The 11,137-nt window shown below is 43.9% G+C and overlaps 1 protein-coding gene across 1 annotated transcript in view; it reads left to right on the top strand.

The window, feature by feature from the left end:
• Positions 1-5,377: 5,377 nt before the first annotated feature.
• The window catches only part of KIT (KIT proto-oncogene, receptor tyrosine kinase), a 49,667-nt gene continuing 43,907 nt past the window's right edge, over positions 5,378-11,137 (top strand). The window contains exon 1 of the mRNA XM_088524793.1: positions 5,378-5,447. Coding sequence (XP_088380919.1) covers positions 5,378-5,447 — 70 coding nt within the window. The remainder of the gene's footprint in view (positions 5,448-11,137) is intronic.

Here is an 11,137-nt window from a genome sequence, read left to right as displayed (position 1 = left end):
AGGCACATGCACAAGGGCACAAATCAGTACAGGATTGCCTTACAGTGTCTTAATTTAGTAGGGGTTATTCAAAAAGTTGTGGGGCAATGAGCTGTTAGCACTGTGGATACTGCATCTGTCTCCGGCAAACTTCAAACCTTATTTTACCAAAGCTGGGAGTTTCCAGCCCGAAGACCTAAGAAGCACCTTGATGTCTAAGAAGTTTAGTTGCCAGTTGCTATCCCTGAACTGAGCGGGGCTGGACAGAAACTGAGATACGCTTGTGAAGGAGCAGTGAGGAAGGCCAGCCCAGGCGCCTTGGTCTTCCCGTGAAACATGGCAAACAAGTCACATGGACTCCCTGTTTACTATTTTAAGAACTGCCTCCTCTGAACTGACTGGTTTGACTCTAATAAATAACAGTTGGGTTTAAGGCTGGACACTGATATCCTTGTTCCGCACAAGGTTGTGGGGTTGTGACAGCCCTGACTTGCTCTGATACAAGGAGATGGATAGACCAGGCCCTGGGATGGGACTCGGAGCGAGCAGAGGGTCATATGATCCCACCCGGACAAAGGGTGAGTGCTTGGGGCCAGACATGTGAGAGAAGGGGAGGCAGAGGGAGGAATTACAAGAAGCACAACCCAGGTTAAAAACAAGATTAGAGCTGTACGAAGAGAAGCCGGCACACTTCTCTAAACTACACACGCGTGTAAGCAAATCACACCTACAGAACTTTGGAGATACCTACCAAATCTAAAAAGGATCGCAGTAATTACGACACAGCTAATTTTATCATGCTTAATGATAAAATTAAAGTATATTTTAAAGGCTACCTTGGCATAAAGCAAACAAGGTTCACCTAGTCCAAAAATTCCAAGAGGACAAACTCTCTGCTCTCCAAATCACTCTTGATGAATATCATACTTTTTATGACTATGAATATTCTCCTTACTCTGGAGGCCCCTTTGCCTTTTATTTCAGGTTATATGCCGGTGGAATTATCATTTGACCTCCAAATCACTAAATACAGAAAATGCTATACTCTACAAAAATGCCAAGCGAGTCAACTGGATCTCATGTGGCTCTCATCACCTTAGAAGAAACACCTGATAAAAACTTTCTCTAGTCATTCATTTAGATTGCAAATATGGCATAGTGCTGGTAGAAAACACAGAAGGACTCTCATAAACTGGAAGGCAAAGGGACAAGGTAGTTCTTGTCATGAGATGCAGAGCCTGGAGGTGTTTTTGGCAATCAAGGAATGAATACCCTGTTCAGAGCAGAGATAGCGTGCAAGGCAGAGGTCTTCAGGTCTGACCACCAAAGCCACTGCTCTTAAGCAACCATGGAATGGTGCAAAAAGCAGCTAGCTAAGAGCAGCTCGTGAGAAAGACAAGCCAGTTATTTTGCTGTGTTAAATTTGTCTGGGCTTTCACTTGCAAAAAAAAGCACACTAGTAAAATAAGACAAAAAAAAAAAACCACCTTGAAAAAACCCACAAAGCGAAGTCAGTGCATGAAGTTACAGAGTTTTTGAGGCTGTGTCCTGCAGCTCCAGCCTTCAGCAGGGGCCTCTGCAAGTAGAGGAGCAAATGATAAAGGGCTGAGCAGCACTTTGCAGTTCATAAAGACAAATCTCTTTTCTTAGTAAGATTGCTGGGTATAAACTAACAAAAAATGCTATCAAGAAGATTAGAGCCTTTATTTTCCACTTAAGCTTATAGTGATAAGACAGTTTTTACAATGGTGTGCTATGCATGCGATAACAGAAGATGTCTTTAAAAACAGTGTATACTTCAAGCTTCAGTGATGACGATTATATCTAGGCTCTTGACATATGATGCTGGAAAGCTCTTTAATTAACTGGGACAGCAATATTGATGTGAGATCACAGGCACAATGGGATTTAGTGAGTATTTTACAAAATTGGATTAGAAGGAAATAAGAGATATTTCTCACTTTAGCAGGACTGAATGGATTAAATCTGAAGGTTCATATTCCAGAGGGGAACAAGATAAAGGTGTCCAATTTACTTGCATTTATTTTAGAGTTTTTCCTGTTAAAAGCAATGAAAATTTCTTCAGTTAAACTACATGGAAGACTTTTAAATCCTCCCATATACAGATGAAAACTTAAGATACACGCCTACCAAATACCTCTTTTTTTTTCCACAAAAAGCATTTTCCTGCTTGTAGTCAAGCATGAGGACACAGAAGGCTACAAAACTAATAAAACTAAAGGTAATTGGATGTCCCGAAACTTAGAGCATTCCAGAAAACAGGCTCAGATGGGTCCCGTACCAACAGCCTAGACCAGCAGATATCTGCCTTTTTCTTTTCTTTGTTAACAAACAAGAGGCTTAGAGAATTCACAGTCACGGTTTTGTTGATGAAAATTAAGATACAGCAGGGTGGTGAGTAGATATTTTTGCATGGTGGTCATATGACATCCCTGACGGCCATACTTTAGAATTACTGTTTTAGATGAATCCATTGAGTAGTCATTTAATTACTTTTGACTTTTAGAAAGTTCAGCAAACCTTTATAGCAGTGAAGAGATAGGAATGACAACAACGCTTGTCAATGAGTACATGTTTCGAAGTGTCTTCATTTCCCCAAGCCTTCAGGTACCAGAGGCAAGTTAATCCCAGAGCAGTCTGGGTTGCTGGAGTTTCCGTTTTCTATGGAATAGAAAAATCCATTAGTCTGCAATTTAGGAAAAAAAAAGAGTGTGTGTAGCCTTATAGAGGATTTCATCCCACAAAGATAATCCCACAAGATAAAGGAGGGAGTCTTGCTGGCATTAACTGGCTGTGTTTCACCTTTTCTTATTAGATACACCTTGCCATAGAGAGATAGACTCCACAGATTATTTATACTGTAAAGTTTTAGTATAGAAAGGTTTTCATAACCCAGCAAATAAACTGTTTGATGCCATCAAAGGAGCTGAGATAATTTCCAAATACATTTGCATTCATATACAGAAAAAAAAAACACAAGTCCTTCATATTAGCTCACCAGTTGTTCAATGACATGAGCTTAATCCTACCAATACAGTTGGTTTATAGAATGTTTACTTTGGTAAGCAGTCCCATGGATGTGGGTGAGACCACTGATAACAGTAAATAAAATCTTTTGAACCAGCTATTTGAAGGAGCCAGTCCATAAATGTTAAGTCATTTTAAGGACTTCAAACTGAAGTGAGTTTTCCAGACACGCAGTTTCATCTGTTTCCTCAAACTTATCATTTTTATCTTCAAAACCATTGTTTCTGAAGTGAGGATTTTTTTTCCCCTCTAAGATGTCAAACTGCCACAAGTTGGTACAAGCAAACGATCAGTAGACATAGCATTATCTGTCCTAACATATTGCTGTGGTACCACAGAAACTGGATAAGTGAGGGGGCTACCTTGCCTGGCTGCAAATGCAAAACAGACCTCCCCTGCCTTAAACTCACATATTCTGGAGGAGGGTACAAATGACCCAAGGACGCCCTTCACTGATTAAGAAACACTTCCCTCCTGCCCTTTATACTGCAAACAGAATATGAACAAGGCAACTCTGCCTTACATGCAGTTTTCATTGCAATATATTGGACAAGGGAGAAAGGGCAACTGCATTTGTCATTATGATTATTAAAAATAAATGAAGTGGCAAGGTTATACCCAATTCACCTGTGCCTCCCACTTAACCGCTGCTATTTATAGCCATGCAAAGCACATGGAGAAGATTGTTGCCATTCTGATTTTGAGATGTTTAACATTCAGCTAAGGCTGGGCAAAAGAAGGTCCAAGATGCAGGGCAGTGCAGAGTTGGCCCTCATGTGATCAAGCATGCGCAGAGCACGAAGCCAGGCCACCAACTGAAATAACACTAATCAAGAAGAACAGGGAGAAACCTGTCATCATAACAACATCACATGTCCCTTGATAATGTTGCAGTGGAAACCTCCTGCAGCATATTGTGCACTCCTTCGCATCTTTAAGAACATAACTGTAAATGCTGCAAGCCCTCATAAAAAAATGCCAAATGCTTTTTTTTTTCCCTGGAAAAGATTAAAAAGAAACACAAAGACACCTAGAAAATCTGGGTGTCATGAAAATTTTGAGTATTTTAGGAGCTTTTTTTCTTTTATCTGCCCAGAATTAATTTGATGAGGGAGATATAGTGAGAAATATGATTTGAAAATGATGTTTGATTTTGAAATTGTTGGCATGCTAACAAAAATGTATTCTGCTTTGCAGGCAAAGAAAGGGTTTACCCATCAAAAGAGACTAGCTGTCAGAGATGAAAGAGAGTAAAGAAACCGAGAGCTCCATTTTAAACATATAAGGCAAGACTTTCATCTAATGTTGGACCATATGGGACAGTGCTATTAACCTCAGGAAAAAAAAAAGACAGTACTGAGAAAGTAAAGAGGGGAAGAAAAAAAATGAGTATTTTGCCTTCAATAACTTTTCTGATCTGTACATGCTTCAAAAAGTCTACATTCATGCTGGTTGCTTTTCTACGAGTCCTATCCCTCCTTATGAACATTAAAGAGTGGCATTTGGGGTTTCCTTGGAGCTCATGCACCCTTGCCCACCCAGGCTGCTCTGGTCTGAGTGCAGCAGGGCAGTGCATGTTCGACCTCGCCGTCTCGGGGAGCAGTGTGCAATGCTGACGGACAGAGAGCCATTTCTGCACTCAGCATCATTTCGGCAGCCTATATTATTCCAAGCCGACAGGCACCTTCACTCTTGCTCTGCACGCACACAAGCGAGGGCTCCTCGGTGCTCCTTGCAAACGGTCTATCTCCTCGATGCTTAAAAATCACGAATGCACAACCTACTCCCCACGTTGCATTTGCAGACTAAATTCTCCTCGCTCTTTTCGAGCGCTTTCCTAGCACTAAAGCTTTTATTTTTTTTCATTTTTTTTTTCCCGAGAACTAAATGGATTACTTTCCATCTCGCCCTTGGGGGACACGAGAAACAATTGCTCGCAATCCTCTTTGCGAGAACCCTCTCCGCGCTTAAGCTCCCCTCTCCTTCAGCCTTCCCTCCGCCGCTCCAAAGCGGCGCGCTCCCTCCACCTCGGTGCCTCCCCCGCCCTTTTTTTTTTTTTTTTTTAAGGGGTGGGCTTGCGCTCTGCTTTTTTTTTGCTTTTTGTTCGTTGGCTTCTTCTTATTATTTTCATTATTTTGGGAGCGCCCCCCTCCCCTCCCGTCCCCGCGCCAAGCAGGCAGGGGGTCGCCTCACCTGGCCCGCGCCGGGGCGGGGCGCGGAGGGCGCCGCGGGGGCCGCGCAGGGAGGCGGAGCCGGCGCGGCGGGGCCGCCTCTAACTCCGCAGCCGCCCGGGGGGGCTCGGGCATCCGTGCGCGCCGGGCGGTGCGAGCGGCAGCCGCGCCGGGGCGGCATGGAGGGCGCTCGGGAGCTGGCGCGCGCCGCGCTGCTGAGGCTGCTGCTGTGGAGCCTCCTGCGCGCAGGTGGGAGCCGCGGAGCGGGCGCGGGGACGGGAAACTTTTGGCCGCGGGAGCGGGTGTCGCGGGCGAGCGTGGGGCGCTCCGTCGGGGCGGGGGGGAACTAATAGTAATAATAATAATAATAAAAGCAACGGCCTTTGTCTGCAGGCGGCGGCTGCGGGCGCTGGCAGCGGGGCGTCCCCGCCCCGGCTGCGGGCTGGGCTGTTTTGGCAATAAACTCCGGCTCGGGACGGAGAGTCCCCGCGGGTGGGTCCAGCGGCAGCGGGTGCCGCCGTCCCCCCGAGGTTTGCAGCGCAGCGCAGCGCGGGCGGCGCTGGCCCTTGCTGTGAAGAGGGTCGCGATGCTCGGCAGCGTGGAGCAGGGGTTGGAGTCACTGTGTCTCGCGTGGCGCCGCTTGGGGGGCACGGGAGCACTGCGGGGCTGCGGGTGCCTGTGGAATTGCGCGCAGGGAGTGTTTTGGAGTAGCGCACCAGCGTCTGCAAGCGGCCAACTTGCGAGGGAATCCACCGCTTCGGTGGGAGAGAGGTGTCGAGGGGAGCCGTGCACTTGCTCCGTGTTGTAACTGCCTCTTCCAGCGGAGAGGAGTGCTGGGCAGCGCTCTGGTGTATGAGGAGACGCTGGGGAAGTCAGTCTGTAGTTTTTCCGCTGCTGGAAACAAATAAAACAAAAATCCCCTAGCAGTAGTGGTGGTTTATGATTCTTTGTTGTAAGCACTTTACTTTGGCATGGGAAAGAGGGCGGTAGTTGATTTATTTACTCGGTTATTAATTTTGTTTTGGTAGTATTTTTGTTTTGCGCCTATTTGCTCACTGATAAGCGCAGCCGGAGTACGATAGCTGACAGTTTGGACTTTCCTGTTCAGAATATCTACATGAGCGGCTGTCTCCACACACACCAGGCTATCCAAAGGATATCCAAAGTGCAGTAGTCAGAGACACAGAATTCCCCTAACACTGTGTAGTTCCCTGAAATTTCCTGGAAAGCACATTTAGAAGTTATTCTATTCTGCCACCTGTGTCTCTGCATATTCCAGGCTGGAGGTTGTGCCAGAAGACAACTCGTGTCCTGGCATGGGTGTGGGACATCTCAGAGATGACCGACTGGGCAGAGCCCCAGGGTTGTTCTGGAGCCAGTTTGACCCGGTGTTGCTTTGGGGATTGCCCCCTTGCAGGCACTTGCATTGGATGATCTCCCGCACTCCCCATTCAGTCCTGTCCTGTGTGTTGTTTATTCATATGAAAGATTATATTAAGTATCTTTTTCTGGCCTGTAGTCAAGAGCTTTTCCCTTTGGTTGCAAATAGGGAAGGGGGAGGTAGAAAACAGAGCTCAATGTAACTTGTTGGAGAGTAACCCCCTCCTCTCTTCCCTCCCCACAGCCCTTCCCACTTTTTCATACCTCCAAACATACTCTTGCACTTCCATTTGGAGGGGTGCTTGGTCCTCCTGCCATGGAATATTCTAGAATAAGCCTTTTCTCTGTCCTGCCCTGAGGCTCCCCCTGTCTGCAGCGCAGGTCTCCCTAGTGGTCTCAGTAGCACATTTGCCCTGGAGCCAGGGCTGCTGCTTTGCCGCTCGCTGGCTCCGCAGCAGAGCACCGGGAACCTCTGCCTGTGCCTGGGGGAGGCATGTCTGTTTTCATGATGCTTCCTGGCACCTGCCAGCTGGCAGGGAGCAAGATTGAAGGAGGAAGATTGAACCTGATAAGGGCCGTGCTTGCTGTGGCTGAGACAGTCTGGACCCCTCCAGCCCGAGGAATATCCTGCCTTCCCTCCTCTGCGGTTGGTTTGTTATGTTGGGCGGCCTTGCTCTGCCTGTCCCTGGGGTCTCCTGTGGCTTTTCCTGCCTCCCCTGAAGCAGCCGTGTGGATTCTCCTGCGCCTAAATGTGGCCCAAGGCCACGGCCGGGAGCAGAAGTCAAAGATTGTTCAATACTAGACTCCTTTCCTTCCGCTACAACTAGGGAGCTTTTCTGAGCGAGCGTATAAGTGATTTTTCTTCAGGCTTTATAATAACGAATGTGATAAATTTGGCAAGGAGAGAGATTGACATTTGCATCCAGCTTAAGTACAGTTCATAGAGACTAAAGGCATTTCCATGTGCTTTTTTTTCCAACAGAGAGCCTCTCATGGACAGATTGGCCCAGCTGTAAGGCTGTTTGGCTGTGTTGGCTCGCAGGGGCTTTCATTTCACTTAAGCACTCGTAGAGAGCTGCTGTTGGCTGTTGAAACAATAACATGTCTTTGCAGGTGCACAGATTGAGTGAAGGATCCGGAATTGCCCCACGTAGGGATGTACCGTGGTGTGCAGGTGAATCAACACTGATACACTAACCACATGGCGATATGCGCCCGTGGTAAAGCCTAAGGAAGATCCTAGGAGTCACATCCGAGTGGGTGTTTCTCATTGTGCAACTTGTGCTATTCTCTCTCTGACCTGTTGTTAGAGATTCTCGTGACCCCTCGGGTTTCTCTTACATTTCATACTGCTGTGTTATTAATGATAATTCCTTGTTAGTGAAAGCTACTCAAAAGAATTTAAGGCAGAATTTGTCAGGCTAAATACCAAATATTTTGTATTTGTATTTTGAAGGAAAGTTTCTGTCTAGCCTAAAGTTACAGTAAACACTGGAGGAGTCTGAAGGTAAGGAAGAACAAATTCTGGACAAAGCAAGAACAACACACCATCAAAGAGTTTTAACAATATAAACATATATTTATCTGCAGTACATGACATCCAGTCATACTGGTCTTGTAAAAGAGAGGCAGTAATTGCTCAAGGTTGAGCTGCTTTTCAGCCGTCTTTTTCTCTCTGTCCATTAAAATAACTGCCATTACAGAGATCAAGTGTTACACATTGTCTTGCTCTGTGTTACACACGCATTATTTTACAGATGTTGTTTTTCTTTTAATGTGGTACAAACATCTTCCAGGACTTTGACTCATTTCCTTGAGTCTCGTTCAGCTGTTTAAAGAATAGGTGGAGGAAATGAGAGCTAATATCCTAATGCATTACATTTAGTGTAAGTACCTTCTCACTTTAGGTGAAAACATTTGCTTTTTTGTAACTTGTGAATGTCCTTCTGAATCTTCCCCTGCGCAAGAAATAACCTGCATTTGCTTTTGTCCATCAGAAACTCGATCCTGTCTGTGTCCCTTCTATCTTGATAGGGCTTTAGGTGTGTACTGTAACCTTACGAAAATAAGGAGATGTGATGCTAAAAGCCAAGTATATTAGAGAGGGGTGACCCAAATTTCTGCATATTATATGATTTGGACATTTATTAAAGAAAAACTGAAGAGAATGCGCATACAAACTACCAGCACTTATAAATAAAATTGTTAAAATTATTATCATTGTTTTTCTGTGTCATTTTACTCTACAAGTCTTGCACTTTTTTTAAATGATTTTTAGGAAACTAGTCAGACGTCCAAAAGGTGCATGGCCTTCTATAACAATGAAACCTGCCAACAGTCCCAAGGGAACGTAATTTTACGCATGTCAGTAGTTTCTCTGGCTGATTGCCAAACATAATGGCAACTGAAGTATATTGTTTGTCCACTGGCCAAGATTGCTGCTGTTAGTGATAAAAGCATAAGAGGAATGTAAACATCTGTGTTTGAAGAGAGAATGCCACTCATTTTCTAGGTTATACCAATTAGCACAGTAAATGTTAATCTCTTAGTGAATTTGCTCTTGGGGATTCAATTGCTTTATTCAAAAAACATAGGTATTCAGATACACCTCAAAGGGGATTTTTAATGATCCTTATAAGTCACAACAGAAATTTTTGTACAGTGTATGTGGTCATGTTACCTTCTACAGCAAACAGACATGTAAATATAGAAAAGTTTCTAGTGATGTTAACACACTGTGCAACTCTGTGCAGCTCTTCATATATCGTTCCTAGAGATTGTAACTGAAACAAAGCATTATTTAGTAACGTGATCAGCTAAATGGTTCTGTGGTTGGGGTTTGGCAAGGGTAAATGTGTATGATTTTTAAATATCATCAGAGGGCTGAGTTCCCAATCATGTAACGTGGTTATTAAATATCTGATACTGGGAAGAATCCACTAGTCAACTAGGTGTCAATGCTTGTAGAGCTGAGTAATAACGAGGATGCATGGCCATATTTAAGTTGAGAAAAGAGACATCTCGCTTCTTCGGAAACAGTGGAAAGAAAGGTTGTAAGCCAGATAGAGATGCTTCCTGAGTATGAAGTTCCTTAGAAGCCTGACAAATGCCATTTTAGTCTCACTTTTCCTTTCCTGCTCCTAGCTGTCTTAACTGAACGTACTATTCATGACGGGATAGACTTTTAAAGAAAAGCTCTGTGCAGGAGGCACGTTGGAAAAAGTAAATCCCACTGGGTAGTTCTACAAGGAGTATCAGAAATATTCTCCTGTCATTCAGAACCTGTCTTAGATTTTTTTTTTGCGGGGGAGAAAGAGCTGAATTAACTCTAAAATCATCAGGAGTGTTTTAGGTATTCCCACAGATAGACCACTGAAGTAGTTAGCCTACTGGACAGTATCATGAGATTTAAAAACTTGCACTTGTCCCTCGTTATCTATTTTTTGTTCAGAAGTTAATGGGTGCACCAACATAACATGCTGAAGCTTTAGCCTGTGGCTCAGAGGATGGGAAATGTAATTCTTTGCTGAACAAAATCTGCCTTTCTGCAAGGTTCACCTGGTTCCTGAGATTGGATCTCTAAGAAACAGAGCAAACCTTAGGATGCCCTTCAATGCTGTGGGAGTAAACCTATAGGAGACCCTCAAAAGTCATCTAGTCCCTTTTACCTAGTGGGGTCAGGCATAATGACTTTTCCAGGTTCATTTTTGTTTAGCCTGTACTAAAACAGTATAGTGATTCTGCTACCCATTTTTTGTAGTGCTTAGCTAGTTTTTAAAGTTTAGAAGCTGCTTCTGTGTTGCTTCATTCCTTTTTTTTTTTTTTTTTTTTTTTTTAACCTTCTCTGGGGGCAGAGGGAACAGGTGATCACCGTCCTCTTTATAGCTGCATTTTACATACTGACAACTAACACCACATCTTTAACTTCTTTTTTCTGTGCTGAACAAAAAGCGTGTGAGGCAGTTCTGTCAGGCTAATACCTCTTTTGTAGCCTGTCTTCTGCTTGTTCTTCTCGTCGCTCGCCAACTTGTCTACATTTCCCCCCAGATACGGTGTGTAAAATTGGCACCTGACTCCAGATGAGAAGCTCAGTCCTGTCAGATATAACAAAAATAGGTGCCTCTCTGTGTAATGTGCCACAGTTTGATTCAAAGCGTTTTAAAATCCGATCTTAATCATGATTAAAATCAGCCAACAGTAAGCCTCATTTTGACTGCTTTGCATTTGTACTTAATGATTTAGTAAAGAAAGGTTTAACCTCCTTTATTGCAGTTGAGATAGGGTTTTAATTAAATGTAGCCTTTTCACTTAGTGTTATACTTGGTTTGATTAATCACTGTGCATGTATTTAAGCAATTATGTCACTTATTATATATGCACTTATTCTGGTTCTTCATGTTTGTTTTAGTATGAAAATAGAAAGTGTTGACAGTTCTTATGTATTGGATAATTATTTTTATATTTACGATTTGCATTGATTAAAATGAAGGAAACTCAAATTCTAAAGAGTTCTGTTAGATAAATAGCACCATAGAGAAGGTAGCCAATTCAGAAGAAAA

This window comes from Tinamus guttatus, unplaced genomic scaffold, assembly GCF_059628265.1.
Source record: "Tinamus guttatus ecotype Peru unplaced genomic scaffold, ASM5962826v1 Tinamus_guttatus_pri_ptg000213l, whole genome shotgun sequence".
In the NCBI taxonomy this organism is placed as follows: Eukaryota; Metazoa; Chordata; class Aves; order Tinamiformes; family Tinamidae; genus Tinamus; species Tinamus guttatus.
The sequence above is the reverse complement of the archived record's forward strand: the minus strand, read 5'-3'. Positions and strand labels throughout refer to the sequence as shown.